This window comes from Dendrobates tinctorius, unplaced genomic scaffold, assembly GCF_039654945.1.
Source record: "Dendrobates tinctorius isolate UK_male_01 unplaced genomic scaffold, ASM3965494v1 ptg000213l, whole genome shotgun sequence".
In the NCBI taxonomy this organism is placed as follows: domain Eukaryota; kingdom Metazoa; phylum Chordata; class Amphibia; order Anura; family Dendrobatidae; genus Dendrobates; species Dendrobates tinctorius.
This window is the reverse complement of record NW_027361880.1, coordinates 3,252,004-3,269,165: the sequence shown is the minus strand read 5'-3', so window position 1 is coordinate 3,269,165 and position 17,162 is coordinate 3,252,004. Positions and strand designations below refer to the sequence as shown.

Below are 17,162 nucleotides of genomic sequence, written 5' to 3'. Positions count from 1 at the left end.
ACGTAAAGAACGGCATCAACATGAGGTCATGTAACATATTATACTAACCCAAAGTCATGAGGAATACGGGTGTAAAACTCATTACAAGCCTCCACGAGTTCCCGACCAAATTTCTCCTTTTTGATACAGTTCTCTATCCTCTGCAAGGAGCTATATCCAGCACGAATCTGCTCCACAGTTAGTTTTCCTACATGAGAAGATATGTCCGCTTGTAGCTGTATTCTTAGCCAACATTCATTTCCATGAAATTATATATATACAATTATATTTATATATATATATATATATATATATATATATATATATATATACACACATATACACACACAGTTGAAACCAGAAGTTTACATACACTATATAAAAAGTCACATATGCATGTTTTTCTCAATATCTCACATGAAATTAGAATAAACATTTCCCGTTTCAGGTCAATTAGGCTAACCATAATTATTAATATTTGCCAAATGCCAGCATTATTAGAGAGAAAGAATGTTTAAGGCATTTTTATTACTTAGTGTCCCGTTACATTTAGCGATGCACCAGCCATCCCAACAACTATACGACCCGGGCAGGATCGCTGGTGCATCGCTAAATGGTCGTTAGTGAGTTGCCGAACAGGCAGATCTCACCAGCGACGTAGCAGCGGTCGGCGGTCGTTACTTACCTGTCAGACGCGGCGATGAAGACGTCCTCCCGCCCGCGTCCACGTGTCGCTCGTCGGCGCCAGCAGGAAGCCCAGCAGGGAGCCGCCGACGAGAAAGGGCCCAGGACATTCTCGCGCGATCAGCGATAGCCAGCGGGGGAGCCGGTCGGAGGTAAGTGTCACATATAGCGATATCGCTAGCAATATTGCTGCTGCGTCACAAAATCGGTGACGCTTTAGCGATATTGCTTGCGATATCGCTATGTGTGAAGCCCCCATTAGTGCAAAGTCAAAAGTTTACATATGCTAAGATTACTATACCTTTAAACAATTCTGGACTGCCCATGTGATGATGTCATGTGTTTGGAAGCTTCTGATAGTTTTTTTTGCAACATCTGAGTTAATTACAGACACACCTGTGGATGTATTTTAATGCACACCTGAAACACACTGCTTCTTTGTGTAGCACCATGGGAAAGTCAAAAGAAATCTGCCAAGATATCAGGAAGAGAATTGTGGACTTAAACAATTCTCGCTTATCCTTGGGTACAATTTCAAGATACCTGAAGGTGCCTCGTTCAGCTGAACAAACAAATATACAAGTACAAACAAGATGGGAATGTCCAGCACTCATACTGCTCAGGAAGGAGATGGGTTCTGTGTCCCAGTGATAAACATGCTTTGGTCTGACCTGTGCATATCAACTCAAGGACAAAAGCAAAAGACCTTTTGAAGATGATGGCAGAAGCTGGTAAGATTGTGTCAATATCCACAGTGAAACAAGTACTGTATCAACATAGGCTGAAAGGCCACTCTGCCACAAACAAGCCATTACTCCAAAGAAACAAAGCCAGATTAATGTTTGCAGATACACACAGGAACAAAGACCTTAATTTTTGGAGACATGTCCTGTGGTCTGATGAAACCATAGTTGAACTTTTTGAGCATAATGACAATCATTATGTCTGGAGGAAAAAGGAAGGAGGCTTGGAAGCCTAAGGCTGTGTGCACAAGTCCGGAATTCCCGTGGGTTTTATGCGAGACCGCTACGTCATCAAAGGTCATTGACACAAGGCATCGCTGGGACCGGAAGATGCCAGGAGCATCGCTGAGGGCTGGGGATGCTGCGCGGGACGCCGGAAGGTGAGAATATCACGATTTTTTTATTTTTTTAAATTATTTTTAACATTATATCTTTTTACTACTGATGCTGCATAGGCAGCCTCAATAGTAAAAAGTTGGTCACACTTGTCAAACACTATGTTTGACGAGTGTGACCAACCTGTCAATCAGTTTTCCAAGAGATGCTACAGATCGCTTGGAAAGCGCTAGCATTCTGCAAGCTAAAAACGCTTTCAAAACGCTAGTTTAGCGGGAAATACGCATGCGGCATTCTAGCATATTTCCCGCAGCAGGGAGTTGTGGAATTGCCACGAAAATTTCCGCGGCAATTCCGCAACGTGTGCACATAGTCTAAGAACACCATCCCAAATGTGAAACAAGGGGGTGGCATGGCAGCATCATGCTGTGGGGATGCTTGGCTGCAGGAGGGACTGGTGCACTTCACAAAATAGATGGCATAATGAGAAAAGAAGATTATGTGGCAATACTGAAGCAACATCTCAAGACATCAGCCAGGAAGTTACAGCTTGGGCGGAAATAAGTCTTCCAAATGGACAATGACCCGAAGCATACTACCAAAAAGGTAAAGTGGTTTAAGGATAAAGTCAATGTTTTGGAGTGGCCATCAAAAAGGCTTGATCTCAATCCTATTGAAAATGTATGGGCAAAGCTGAAAAGGCCGATATGAGCAAGGCAACCTACAAACCTGGATCAGTTACACCAGTTTTGTCAGGAGAAACGGGCCCAAATTTCGACCAACTATTATGAGAAGCTTGGGGAAGGATATCCCAAATGTTTGACCCAAGTCATTCAGTTTAAGGGCCATGGTGCCAAATACTAATGAAATGTAAGTAAACTTTTGACTTTGCAGTAAGTAATAAAAATAACTTAACCCCTTACCTACAATTGACGTAATATTCCGTCCATGTGACCATGGACCTAATTACCATGGACGGAATATTACGTCATCGCGATCAGCGGCGCCCACGTGGTGAGCGCCGCTGATCGCGGCCGAGTGTCAGCTAATTATCATAGCTGACACCCGGCACAATGTGTCAGGGGCGGTCACGGACCGCCCCCGACACGTTAACCCCTTGCACACCGCGATCAAACGCGATCGCGGTGTACCGGGGGTTAAAGGGAAGCATCGGCAGGGAGGGGGCTCCCTCCGTGCTTCCCTGAGCCCCCCACGGCAGCGCAATGTGCAGCGCTGCTGCGGGGGACTCCCTTCCTCCAGGCCCCCGAATCCAAGATGGCGACGGGGGCCTTCGGGGGCCTGAGGAAGCTGGCTTCCTCAGTGCCTGCAAAGCGCAGGCATGAGGAAGTCTGCAGCAGTGCCTGTGACAGATCGCTGATCTGTCACAGTGATCTGTGATGTGACAGATCAGCGATCTGTCACAGGACAGTGATGTCCCACCTGGGACAAGGTAATAAAGTAAAAAAAAAAAAAGTGTTAAAAATAATTTAAAAAAAATCGCTAAATAAATTAGTTAAAAAAAAAAAAATATTCCCCAATAAATCCATTTTTTGAAAATAAAAAAAAAACAAAACAATAAAAGTACACATATTTGGTATCGCCGCGTCCGTAATGACCTGCCCTATAAAACTGTCCCATTAGTTAACCCCTTTAGCGAACCCCTTAAAAAATAAAAATAAAAAACGAAGCAAAAAATAATGATTTATTATCATACCACCGAACAAAAAGTGCAATAACGCGCGATCAAAAAGACGCATATAAATATCCATGGTACCGCTGAAAACGTCATCTTGTCCCGCAAAAAACGAGCCACCATACAGCATCATCCGCAAAAAAATAAAAAAGTTATAGCTCGCAGAATAAAGCGATACAAAAATAATTATTTTTTATATAAAATTGTTTTCATTGCAAAAAACCGACAAAACATAAAAAAACGACCTAAATGAGGTATCGCTGTAACCGTACTGACCCGAAGAATAAAAACGCGTTATCAATTTTACCGCACGCGGAACGGTGTAAATGCACCCCCCAAAAGAAATTCATGAAAAGCTGGTTTTTGTTCATTCTGCATCCCAAAAATCGGAATAAAAAGCGATCAAAAAATGTCACGTGCCCGAAAATGGTACCAATAAAAACGTCAACTCGTCCCGCAAAAAATAAGACCTCACATGACTCGGTGGGTCAAAATATGGAAAAATTATAGCTCACAATATGTGGTGATGCAAAAACTATTTTTACAATAAAAAGCGTCTTTTAGCGTGCGACAGCCGCCAAACATAAAAACCGCCATAAATCGTAAATCAAACCCCCCGTTATCACCCCCTTAGTTAGAGAAAAATAATAAAACTAAAAGAAAATGTATTTATTTCCATTTTCCCGCTAGGGTTAGGGTTAGGGTAGGGTTAGGGCTAGGGTTAGGGCTAGGGTTAGGGCTAGGGCTAGGGTTAAGGCTAGGGTTAGGGTTAGGGCTAGGGTTAGGGCTAGGGTTAGGGCTAGGGTTAGGGCTAGGGTTAGGGCTAGGGTTAGGGATAGGGTTAGGGCTAGGGCTCAGATTAGGGTTAGGGGTGTGTTGAGGTTAGGGTTGGAGTTATAATTGGGGGTTTCCACTGTTTGGGCACATCAGGTGCTCTCCAAAGGCAACATGGCGTCTGATCTCAATTCCAGCCAATTCTGCGTTGAAAAAGTCAAATGGTGCTCCTTCCCTTCCAAGCTCTGCCATGTGCCCAAACAGTGTTTTACCCCCACATGTAGGGTATCAGCCTACTCAGGACAAATTACAAAACAACTTTTGGGGTCCAATTTCTCCTGTTACCCTTAGGAAAATAAAAAACTGGGGGCAAAAATATAATTTTGCGGAAAAAAATGTTTTTTTTATTTTCACGCCCAGGCGTTATAAACTTCTGTGAAGCACTTGGGGGTTCAAAGTGCTCTCCACACATCTAGATAAGCTCCGTGGGGGGTCTAGTTTCCAAAATGGGGTCACTTGTGGGGAGTTTCAATAGTTTAGGTACATCAGGGGCTCTCCAAACGCACATGACACCCGCATACCAATCCATCAAAGTCTGCATTCCAAAACGTCACTACTTCCCTTCCGAGCCCCGACGTGTGCCCATACAGTAGTTTTCTCCCACATATGAGATATCAGCGTACTCAGGACAAATTGGACAACAACTTTTGGGGTCCAATTTCTCCTGTTACCCTTGTGAAAATAAAAAAAATGGGGACTAAAAGATGATGTTTGTTGAAAAAATACGATATTTTTATTTTCACGCCCGGTCGTTATAAACTTCTGTGAAGCACTGGGGGGTTCAAAGTGCTCACCACACATCTAGATAAGTTCATTAGGGGGTCTAGTTTCCAAAATGGGGTCACTTGTGGGGGGTTTCCACTGTTTAGGTACATCAGGGGCTCTCCAAACGCAACATGACACCCGCAGACCATTCCATCAAAGTCTGCATTCCAAAACGTCACTACTTCCCTTCCGAGCCCCGACGTGTGCCCATACAGTAGTTTTCTCCCACATATGAGGTATCAGCGTACTCAGGACAAATTGGACAACAACTTTTGGGGTCCAATTTCTCCTGTTACCCTTGGGAAAATAAAAAAATGGGGACTAAAAGATCATGTTTGTGGAAAAAATACGATTTTTTTATTTTCACGCCCGGTCGTTATAAACTTCTGTGAAGCACTGGGGGGGTTCAAAGTGCTCACCACACATCTAGATAAGTTCATTAGGGGGTCTAGTTTCCAAAATGGGGTCACTTGTGGGGGGTTTCCACTGTTTAGGTACATCAGGGGCTCTCCAAACGCAACATGACACCCGCAGACCATTCCATCAAAGTCTGCATTCCAAAACGTCACTACTTCCCTTCCGAGCCCCGACGTGTGCCCATACAGTAGTTTTCTCCCACATATGAGGTATCAGCGTACTCAGGACAAATTGGACAACAACTTTTGGGGTCCAATTTCTCCTGTTACCCTTGGGAAAATAAAAAAATGGGGACTAAAAGATCATGTTTGTGGAAAAAATACGATTTTTTTATTTTCACGCCCGGACGTTATAAACTTCAGTGAAGCACTGGGGGGTTCAAAGTGCTCACCACACATCTAGATAAGTTCCTTGGGGGGGTCTAGTTTCCAAAATGGTGTCATTTGTGGGGGGTTTCTACTGTTTTGGTACATCAGGGGCTTTCCTAATGCGACATGGTGTCCGATCTCAATTCCAGCCAAAAACGTCAAATGGCGCTGCTTCCCTTCCGAGCTCTGCCATACGCCCAAATAGTGGTTTACACCCACATGTGGGGTATCTGCGTACTCAGGATAAATTGCACAATATCTTTTAGGGTCCTGTTACTTTTGGAAAAATAAGAATTGAGGGTGAAAAGATCATTTTTGTGGAAAAAATATGATTTTTTAATTGTACTGCTGTACGTTATAAACTTCTGTGAAGCCCTTGGGGGTTCAAAGTTCTCACCACACATCTAGATAAGTTCCTTGGGGGGTCTAGATTCCAAAATGGTGTCATTTGTGGGGGGTTTCCACTGTTTTGGTACATCAGGGGTTTTCCAATCGCGACATGGTGTCCGATCTCAATTCTAGCCAAAAACGTCAAATGGCGCTGCTTCCCTTCCGAGCTCTGCTATGCGCCCAAATAGTCATTTACACCCACATATGGGGTATCAGCGTACTCAGGACAAATTGCACAAAAACTTTTAGGGTCCTGTTACCCTTGGAAAAATAAAAATTGTGGGTGAAAAGATCATTTTTGTGGAAAAAATATGATTTTTTAATTGTACCGCTGTACGTTATAAACTTCTGTGAAGCCCTTGTGGGTTCAAAGTTCTCACCACATATCTAGATAAGTTCCTTGGGGGGTCTAGTTTCCAAAATGGGGTCACTTGGGGGGGTTTCCACTGTTTAGGTACATCAGGGGCTCGCCAAACGTGACATGGCGTCCGATCTGAATTCCAGCCAATTTTGCATTGAAAAAGTCAAACGGCGCTCCTTCCATTCTGAGCTCTGCCATGCGCCGAAACAGTGGTTCCCCCCCACATATCAGGTATCAGCGTAGTCAGGACAAATTGCACATTAACTTTTGCAGTCCAATTTCTCCTGTTACCCTTGGTAAAATAAAGAAAATTGAACCTGAAGTATTTTTTTTGTGAAAAAAAGTTAAATGTTCATTTTTTTTTAATATTCAAAAAATTCCTGTGACGCACCTAAAGGGTTAATAAACTTCTTGAATGTGGTTTTAAGCACCTTGAGGGGTGCAGTTTTTAGAATGGTGTCACTTTTGGGTATTTTCTATCATATAGACCCCTCAAAGTGGCTTCAAATGTGAAGTGGTCCCTAAAAATAAAATGGTGTTGCAAAAATGAGAAATCGCTGGTCAAATTTTAACCCTTATAACTTCCTAGCAAAAAAAAATTTTGGTTGCAAAATTGTGCTGATGTAAAGTAAACATGTGGGAAATGTTATGTATTAAGTTTTTTGTGTGCCGTATCGCTGTGATTTAAGGGCATAAAAATTCAAAGTTGGAAAATTGCGAAATTTTCAAAATTTTCGCCAAATTTCCGTTTTTTTCACAAATAAACGCAAGTTATTTGAATGCAATTTTACCACGAACATGAAGTACAATATGTCACGAGAAAACAATGTCAGAATCACCAGGATCCATGAAAGCGTTCCAGAGTTATGACCTCATAAAGGTACAGTGGTCAGAATTGTAAAAATTGGCCCGGTAGTTAACGTGCAAACCACCCTTGGTAGTGAAGGGGTTAAAACATTCATTATTCTGTCATTTGGCAAGTGTTAATAATTATGGTAATCCTAATTGAAGTAAAAAGGGAAAGGAAAGGTTTATTCTGATTTCATGTCAGATATTGAGAAAAACATGCATATGTGTCTTTTTATAGAGTGTACTAGATGGTGGCGCGATTCTAACGCATCGGGTATTATAGAATATGTATGTAGTTTATTTATGAAGTTTTAATAATGCAATAATGCACCCCCCAATCCTGATATGCATGGTCCTCTCACCCCCGAATCCTGATATGCATGGTACCTCCTCCCCCCAATCCTGGTATGCATGGTCCCCTCACCCCCCAATCCTGATATGCATGGTCCCCTCACCCTCCAATCCTAATATGTATGGTCCTCTCACCCCCCATTCCTGATATGCATGGTACCCCTCACCCCCCAATCCTGGTAAGCATGGTCCCCTCACCCTCCAATCCTGGAATGCATGGTCCCTATCACCCCCCAATCCTGGTATGCATGGTCCTCTCACCCCCCTATCCTGGTATGCATGGTCCCCTCACCCCCTATCCTGGTATGCATGGTCCCCTCACCCCCCTATCCTGGTATGCATGGTCCCCCTCACCCCCAATTCTGGTATGCGTGGTCCCCGTCACCCCTCTATCCTGGTATGCATGGTCCCCCTCACCCCCCATCCTGGTATGCATGGTCCTCCTCACCCCCCTATCCTGGAATGCATGGTCACCCTCACCCCCCTATCCTGGTATGCATGATCACACTCACCACCCTATCCTGGTATGCATGGTCCTGTCACCCCCCTATCCTGGTATGCATGGTCACCCTCACCCCCCTATCCTGGTATGCATGGTCACCCTCACCCCCCTATCCTGGTATGCATGGTCTCTGTTAAAATAAAAAATAGTTATATACTCACCTTCCGACGGCGTCCGATCTCCACTCCACGCGCCCAGCCTCGCGGTCCCAGTAATGCCTTGCGTCTGCCGCAGCTTACCGTTACAAACAGCTGCGCCTGTCGCTGATTGGACCAGTCAGCGCAGCGGGATTTCGGTTACAGACAGACACCATAAGACGAATATATATATATATATATATATATATATATATATATATATATATATATATATATATATATATATATATATGTAAACTTCTAGTTTCAACTGTATATATACACACATATGCAAATAAAGTCCGTGGAGCCTCATTTAAGAGTCTCAAACATGGGACTAGCCAGATCTTCCTCCAGGGAAGGACCCAGCCGTGTTTGAGACTCTTAAATGAGGCTCCACGGACTTTATTTGCATATTCGTATTTCCCAGGGATTTCACTGTGATTGAGCGCCTTTGCCGACTCCCGCAGTGTTTTCTTTGACTGGTCTCCCTGAGGTCAGTGATTGTTTTGTGATGTTGGTCCTCTAGGTATTGCTCCCACCTAGCCAGAATCCTACTCCACACTGATGAGGGGCAACATCACGAAACAGCTGTCTGTGGATGGATACCTGGCCTTGGTATTTCCCTTGTCATATCTGTAAACTCGTAAAGAGCTGGATATTGACTTAAAGGGCCACTTAATATGGTGGTAATGGTGGTTTCCGAAAGGAACCACCCCCTTGGCTGGGTCCTTCCCTGGAGGAAGATCTGGCTAGTCCCGTGTTTGAGACTCTTAAATAAGGCTCCACGGACTTTATTTGCATATTCGTATTTCCCAGGGAGCATTGCACCTAGGATTTCACTGTGATTGAGGGCCTTTGCCGGCTGCCGCAGTGTTTTCTTTGACTGGTCTCCCTGAGGTCAGTGATTGTTTCGTGATATATACACACATACACACCCCCAATGAAAATGTCTCACCCAGAGGAGCCTTTTTGGTGTCATATTTCATTTCTAATACAGTTTCTTCCATGTTCTGTAAATTACAGATGAGCTTCAGCAAATCCTGCACTGAAGTTTCCAATTTGGATTCCACCACAGGAGCTAGCTTGTCTAACTCCACAACGTTTTCTTCTTCTTCCTGGGGAAAGACACACATGCTGACATTTGTCTAATAAATCAACACATCACAATCTCTGTTACTAAATGTATTTTTATAGCATTTTAAAATCTGAACAAAGCATAAAAAAACAAATACAGTACATTGAGATGCATATAGCTGTTCATTAAAAGCTGTTTGTAATGGCATCTGGATGCTTCAGTTGCACGTCCTTAGCCTAAAGCAGCACTTCTCAAAAGGGAAAACATGCTTCATTGATCAGAGTGAGTGACCAGAAATGACGGTCACATGGAACAGCGTTGGGCACTGCTGGAGAGGTATGCTGTGGTGTTTTATTTGGTGCTGCTAGGTACGTATGCCATGCTGCAATGTAGTGTTGGGTGCTGCTAGGGAGGTATGCTGTGCTGCACAGTAGTGTTGGGGGCTGCTAGGTAGGTATGCCATGCTGCACTGTAGTGTTGGGTGCTGCTAGGTAGGTATGCCATGCTGCACTGTAGTGTTGGGTGCTGCTAGGGAGGTATGCCGTGCTGCACTGTAGTCCTGGGTGTTGCTAGAGAAGGTATGCTGTGCTGCACTGTAGTGTTAGGCGCTGCTTGATAGGTATGCTGTGCTGCACTGTAGTGCTGGGTGCTGCTAGGGAGGTATGCTGTGCTGCACTGTAGTGTTAGGCGCTGCTTGGTAGGTATGCTGTTCTGCACTGTAGTGCTGGGTGCTGCTAGAGAGGTATGCCGTGCTGCACTGTAGTGTTAGACGCTGCTTGGTAGGTATGCTGTGCTGCACTGTAGTGCTGGGTGCTGCTAGGGAGGTATGCCGTGCTGCACTGTAGTGTTAGGCGCTGCTTGGTAGGTAAGCTGTGCTGCACTGTAGTGCTGGGTGCTGCTAGGGAGGTATGCCGTGCTGCACTGTAGTGTTAGGCGCTGCTTGGTAGGTAAGCTGTGCTGCACTGTAGTGCTGGGTGCTGCTAGGGAGGTATGACGTGCTGCACTGTAGTGTTAGGCGCTGCTTGGTAGGTATGCTGAGCTGCACTGTAGTGCTGGGTGCTGCTAGAGAGGTATGCTGTGCTGCACTGTAGTGTTAGGCGCTGCTTGGTAGGTATGCTGAGCTGCACTGTAGTGCTGGGTGCTGCTAGGGAGGTATGCTGTGCTGCACTGTAGTGTTAGGTGCTGCTTGGTTGGTATGCTGTGCTGCACTGTAGTGCTGGGTGCTGCTAGGGAGGTATGCTGTGCTGCACTGTAGTGTTAGGTGCTGCTTGGTAGGTATGCTGAGCTGCACTGTAGTGCTGGGTGCTGCTAGTGAGGTATGCTGTGCTGCACTGTAGTGTTAGGCGCTGCTTGGTAGGTATGTCGAGCTGCACTGTAGTGCTGGGTGCTGCTAGAGAGGTATGCTGTGCTGCACTGTAGTGTTAGGCGCTGCTTGGTAGGTATGCTGAGCTGCACTGTAGTGCTGGGTGCTGCTAGGGAGGTATGCTGTGCTGCACTGTAGTGTTAGGTGCTGCTTGGTAGGTATGCTGTGCTGCACTGTAGTGCTGGGTGCTGCTAGGGAGGTATGCTGTGCTGCACTGTAGTGTTAGGTGCTGCTTGGTAGGTATGCTGAGCTGCACTGTAGTGCTGGGTGCTGCTAGGGAGGTATGCTGTGCTGCACTGTAGTGTTAGGTGCTGCTTGGTAGGTATGCTGAGCTGCACTGTAGTGTTGGGTGCTACTAGGGAGTATGCTGTGCTGCACTGTAGTGTTAGGTGCTGCTTGGTAGGTATGCTGAGCTGCACTGTAGTGTTGGGTGCTACTATGGAGGTATGCTGTGCTGCACTGTAGTGTTAGGCGCTGCTTGGTAGGTATGCTGAGCTGCACTGTAGTGCTGGGTGCTGCTAGGGAGGTATGCTGTTCTGCACTGTAGTGTTAGGCGCTGCTTGGTAGGTATGCTGAGCTGCACTGTAGTGTTGGGTGATGCTAGGGAGGTATGACGTGGCGCACTGTAGTTAGGCGCTACTTGGTAGGTAAGACATGCTGCACTGTAGTGTTGGGTGCTGCTAGGGAGGTATGCTGTGCTGCACTGTAGTGTTAGGTGCTGCTTGGTAGGTATGCTGAGCTGCACTGTAGTGCTGGGTGCTGCTAGGGAGGTATGCTGTTCTGCACTGTAGTGTTAGGCGCTGCTTGGTAGGTATGCTGAGCTGCACTGTAGTGTTGGGTGATGCTAGGGAGGTATGACGTGGCGCACTGTAGTTAGGCGCTACTTGGTAGGTAAGACATGCTGCACTGTAGTGTTGGGTGCTGCTAGGGAGAGATGACGTGCTGCACAGTAGTATTGGGTGCTGCTTGGTAGGTATGCTGAGCTGCACTGTAGTGCTGGGTGCTGCTAGGGAGGTATGCTGTGCTGCACTGTAGTGTTAGGCGCTGCTTGGTAGGTATGTCGAGCTGCACTGTAGTGCTGGGTGCTGCTAGGGAGGTATGACGTGCTGCACTATAGTGTTAGGCGCTACTTGGTAGGTAAGACATGCTGCACTGTAGTGTTGGGTGCTGCTAGGGAGAGATGACTTGCTGCACAGTAGTATTGGGTGCTGCTTGGTAGGTATGCTGAGCTGCACTGTAGTGCTGGGTGCTGCTAGGGAGGTATGACGTGCCGCACTGTAGTTAGGTGCTACTTGGTAGGTAAGACATGCTGCACTGTAGTGCTGGGTGCTGCTAGGGAGGTATGACGTGCCGCACTGTAGTTAGGCGCTACTTGGTAGGTAAGACATGCTGCACTGTAGTGCTGGGTGCTGCTAGGGAGGTATGCTGTGCTGCACTGTAGTGTTAGGCGCTGCTTGGTAGGTATGTCGAGCTGCACTGTAGTGTTGGGTGCTGCTAGGGAGGTATGACGTGCTGCACTGTAGTGTTAGGCGCTGCTTGGTAGGTATGCTGAGCTGCACTGTAGTGTTGGGTGCTGCTAGGGAGGTATGACGTGCCGCACTGTAGTTAGGCGCTATTTGGTAGGTATGACATGCTGCACTGTAGTGTTGGGTGCTGCTAGGGAGAGATGACTTGCTGCACAGTAGTATTGGGTGCTGCTTGGTAGGTATGCTGTGCTGCACTGTAGTGTTAGGCGCTGCTAAATAGGTATGCTGCACTGTGATATTTGGTGCAACTAGGGACTTTTGCGTTATTAGAATTGCATGTTGCCATGTTGTAGTAATTTTTAGCTGGTTAGGCTTCAGCATCATCAATGTTTGCCTAGTGAGGCCTGAGTAGCAAAAGCAGAAGTCCTCAGAGTATCTACATCTTTTCACATTGTGCACAAAAGCATGGGGGGGAGAAGAATCTTCAACCATTGATATGAAAAAAATCTAAATTCTATAACAGTGAGACTAGAACTGGTTGTGAAATTTTAGATGTACAGAAGCAATTTTCAGGAAGCAGGGGCTGGATGCACTGGAGGTCCTGCTCTAGGAATAACAGTTATTCAGGTTCGCCTACAGTATTTATTTCGGGATCTGCCGTAGAAGATTTACTTGGCCAAAAGCTTCACTTACCTCTTTGATGGGGTTATAATCCAAATGCAGAAAGTCATATTTACCAGGAACCTTTTCAAAATGTGCACGCTCAGACCAATGATTTTTTGTCTTATCAAAAAACCTAGAAAAATAAAACATTAACTTAAAACTTCAGGTTATTGCCTACCTATAGCAAACAAACATTATTGTGATGAAAGCCGAGATGACCAGAAAGCTCTGACATCTGTGCATCTTAAAAATGCTTCTTTAGATAGAATTACAAACAGAACTGACATTTTTTTGGCATGCACACAAGCCTTTTCTCAAGCTGAAAAAGGGGTCTTCATAAGGTTGCCTTCATACATCCATGTTCACTGACGCGTACAGATCAAGCATCTCCTCACAAGAACTCAACCTCAGATTGCACACAGACCATGAAATATGGATGTGTGACACCGGCCTTAAATGAGATGCTACTTTTAAGTTGCCGTACTTTACTAAAATATCCTGATCAGACGGAACCCTACACGATCAGATCTCTCTAACCTAGGCTTGCAAAGAAACTTCAAGGCAGGTGGGATCCAGCTACACAGGGCTTGCATAACATGGAAGGAGTGTGTGGCAAAGATGGAGGCAGTGTTTACTCCAATATGCACAAGATGAAAATGCCAAAGCAGGACAGCATGCTAAAAATCCAGACTTTTTTTTTATTCTGCAGTTTTCTAGAAAGTAGCAATTAGCAATGAGTGAATGTGCGCAGACAGCGTGTTACCTGAGTATCTTGGGCGTGCTCGGATATGTTCTATTCCCCGAGGCTGCATGTTTTGTGGCTGTTAGATAGCAGCAACACTTACGCTAGTTTCACATTAGCGCTTACGGCCGCAGCGTCGGGCTGCGCACAGCCGCAGCTAAGCCCCGCCCCCTGCCGCGCCTCCGCCGGTAGCTCCGCCTACGGACGCATGACGCTGCATGCATCCTGCGCCCCCTATCGTTAACACTGGGGACGCAGGCCGTGCGCAGTATGCGTTTGGCGGCGCATGCGTCCTCTTGACGCTGCGCCGAGCACACCAAATTGCAACCTGTTGCGTTTGGCGCTGGTTGGCGCAGCGTCAAAAGGACGCATGCGCCGCCAAACACATACTGCGCACGGCCTGCGTCCCCAGTGCTAAAGATAGGGGACTCAGGACGCATGCAGCGTCATGCGTCCGTAGGCGGAGCTACAGGCGGAGGCGCGGCAGGGGGCGGGGCTTAGCTGCGGCCGTGCGCAGCCCGACGCTGCGGCTGTAATCACTAATGTGAAACTAGCCTTGGGATAGCCTGTTTGTTAGACAATCCCCACATATTGCTGCTGTCTAACAGCCACAAATCATGCAGCAGCGGGGACTCAAACATAATATATGAGCACGTCCAAGATACCCGGATTACACGTTATCCGAGCACGGTCGCTCATCACTAGTAGCATTACATATTACAGATGCGACTACTAAATCCATAATTTTAACTATTTTTCAGGTCTTGAAAGAGGCGAGAAAATCATTCAAGAATAAAAGCTACTAAGTGCAGACTTACTTTTTTTGGAAGACATCTTTTGCTTTCTTCAAGTCCCCTGCACAGGATACCAGAGAATTCTGCCCAACCTTCCCCACTAAAACGGAAATACAGTTATTTGGTTTCTCATCAATGCAGTTTTATTTTATTCGCACGACTGCACGCCGGATGAAGAAAAAGGCTCTCAATAACAGATTACTTTAAACATTTACAGCTCCCACAGAACTCCCAACCACCAGCCTAAAAGTGAGATGTGGTAAAGAGAAGTGGTAGGGCTGGTTTCGACATGAAACGCTGCGACAAGCATTAAGAAATCTCACCTCGCCCCCAGCGCATCCAAACAGAGAAATTTCTAGCACGGTCATCTTCAAGCAGCTGGATCAGATAGTATTTATTGTTATTAAACTGCAGGTTTGTCTGGGAAAAATAAAAGGTTGTTTTTAAACGAAGCAGAGGATAAGACAGAAGTAAAAAAAAGCAAACTAACGTTTTACATAGGAAATTGATATATAGAAAAGTGGGAGATAGATATATATATATACATATATATATATATATATATATACGCACATACACACATATACATACACACACACAGCTCTGGTAAAAATTAAGAGGCCACTGCAGTTTTATAAAAATCAGCTTCTCTACATGTCTGACAGCCATTCCATTCCATTGTCAGTTGAATTCCAACCAGAGTAACCTCATTCTACTTAATGTGCTTCTGATTAGGTGATCACCTGAACCAGAGAGGGATTTTTGGCACTTACCGTAAAATCTTTCTTGGAGCCTTCATTGGGGGACACAGGTTACCATGAGAGTATGCTGGTGTCGCTAGGAGGCTGACACTATGCAAATAAGAAAAAGTTAGCTCCTTCCCAGCAGTATACACCTACCGACAGGCCCAAATTACCTCAGTTGGTGCAAAAGCAGTAGTAGGAGCAAAAATAAGAACTCAACCTATGTACCAACCAAACAATAGCATATTGGCCAACACGGTACAACATTAAGGGAGGATGCTGGGTCCCCCAATGAAGGCTCCAAGAAAGAGATTTTACAGTACGTACCAAAAATCCCTCTTTCTCGCTTCATTGGGGGACACAGGTTACCATGGGACATCCAAAAGCAGTCCCAAGGGTGGGAAAGAAATGCTGAGAGAAGGGTACTTGGTCGGCCGGTGGGAGACCGCCGCCTGCAGTATCTTCCTACCCAAGCCTGCATCAGCAGAGGCGTGAGTACCTTGGAAAATCTCATGAAGGTATGTAGGGACGACCAGGTAGCAGCCTTGCAAACTTGCAAGGCCAAAGCCTGGTGATGAACGGCCCAGGAAGCTCCCACAGCCCGGGTAGAGTGAGCCCTCACCCCTGGAGGAGACTGTTTGTCCTGGATGCAGTATGCCTCCAGAACCGCTGAACGAATCCAACGAGCAATGGTGGATTTGGAAACCCTTTCCGACAACCTTCAGAGGCGACAAACAGGGAATCGGACTGACGGAAGAAAGCAGTCCTAGCAAGGTAGACTCGAATTGCCCTGACCAAGTCCAACTTGTGGAGGGATCTCTCCAAGGGATGAGTTGGAGAGGAACACAGAGGGGAGGACGATGTCCTCATTGATGAGAAAGGCAGAGACTACCTTTGGCAGAAAGGCCGGAACCGGTCTGAGGACTACCTTATCCTGGTGCAAAACTAGGAAAGGAGAACGGCAGGACAATGCTGCCAACTCTGACCCCCCCCCCTAGTAGAGGTGATGGCGACCAGGAAGGCCACCTTCCAGGAGAGGAGGGAAAAATAAATATCCTGAATCGGCTCAAAGTGCGCCAGCTGGAGGACGCTCGTTTAGACCCCATGGATCGACCGGAGACTGGTAAGGAGGCGCTATGTGAGCGACGCCCTGAAGATAAGTCTTCACCTGGGGGAAGAGAAGCCAGATCCCTTTGGAAGAAGATAGCCAGAGCGGACACCTGACCCTTTAAAGTACTGAGGGAAAGGCCGAGTCGATACCTGTCTGTAGATAACCAAGAACGGAGGGAAGACAAAAAGTCATAGGAAACAAACGGTTGACCTCACACCAAGGGTTTCCAACATCTGTGATAGATGCATGATGATGCTGGCTTCCTTTCCTTAATCATGGTCTGGATGACCTTGTGGGAAAAAACCTGCATCCCTCAGGACCGCGGCCCCAACGGCCATGCCATTAAATTCAGAGACCGAGAATTTGGGTGGAAGAGGGGCCCTTCCGATAGACGATCTGAATGGTCTGGAAGCCTCCTGGGAACGTCCGAGAGCATGTTCACTAGCTCTGCATACCAGGCCCTCCGTGGCCAATCTGGAGCTACTAACAGAACGGGGACCCCTTCTGCCTTTCTTTTTCACGATTCTTGGAATCAATGGAAGAGGTGGGAACAGATAAGGCATGCAAAACTGGGACCACGGGATCACAAGTGCATTGCAACCAACAGCCATCGGATTACGAGACCTGACTACGTATCAGACAACCTTGTGGTTTGTTCGAGACGCCATGAGGTCGACACTGGAAAGCCCCACCTCAGACAAATTTGGTGGAAGACGGCGGGGTTGAGAGACCACTAGCCTGACATGAGCCCCTGACGGCTCAGGTAATCGGCTTCCCAGTTGTCCACCCCTGG

At 46.3% G+C, this 17,162-nt stretch overlaps 1 protein-coding gene across 1 annotated transcript in view; it reads right to left on the bottom strand.

Annotated features, from left to right (window-relative positions):
• The window catches only part of PARP2 (poly(ADP-ribose) polymerase 2), a 179,912-nt gene that overhangs the window by 41,069 nt on the left and 121,681 nt on the right, over positions 1-17,162 (bottom strand). The window contains exons 8-12 of the mRNA XM_073554751.1: positions 14,839-14,935; positions 14,540-14,615; positions 13,010-13,112; positions 9,368-9,527; positions 49-187 (exon numbers count right to left, since the gene is read on the bottom strand). Of these exons, the coding sequence (XP_073410852.1) occupies positions 49-187; positions 9,368-9,527; positions 13,010-13,112; positions 14,540-14,615; positions 14,839-14,935 (575 nt within the window). The remainder of the gene's footprint in view (positions 1-48; positions 188-9,367; positions 9,528-13,009; positions 13,113-14,539; positions 14,616-14,838; positions 14,936-17,162) is intronic.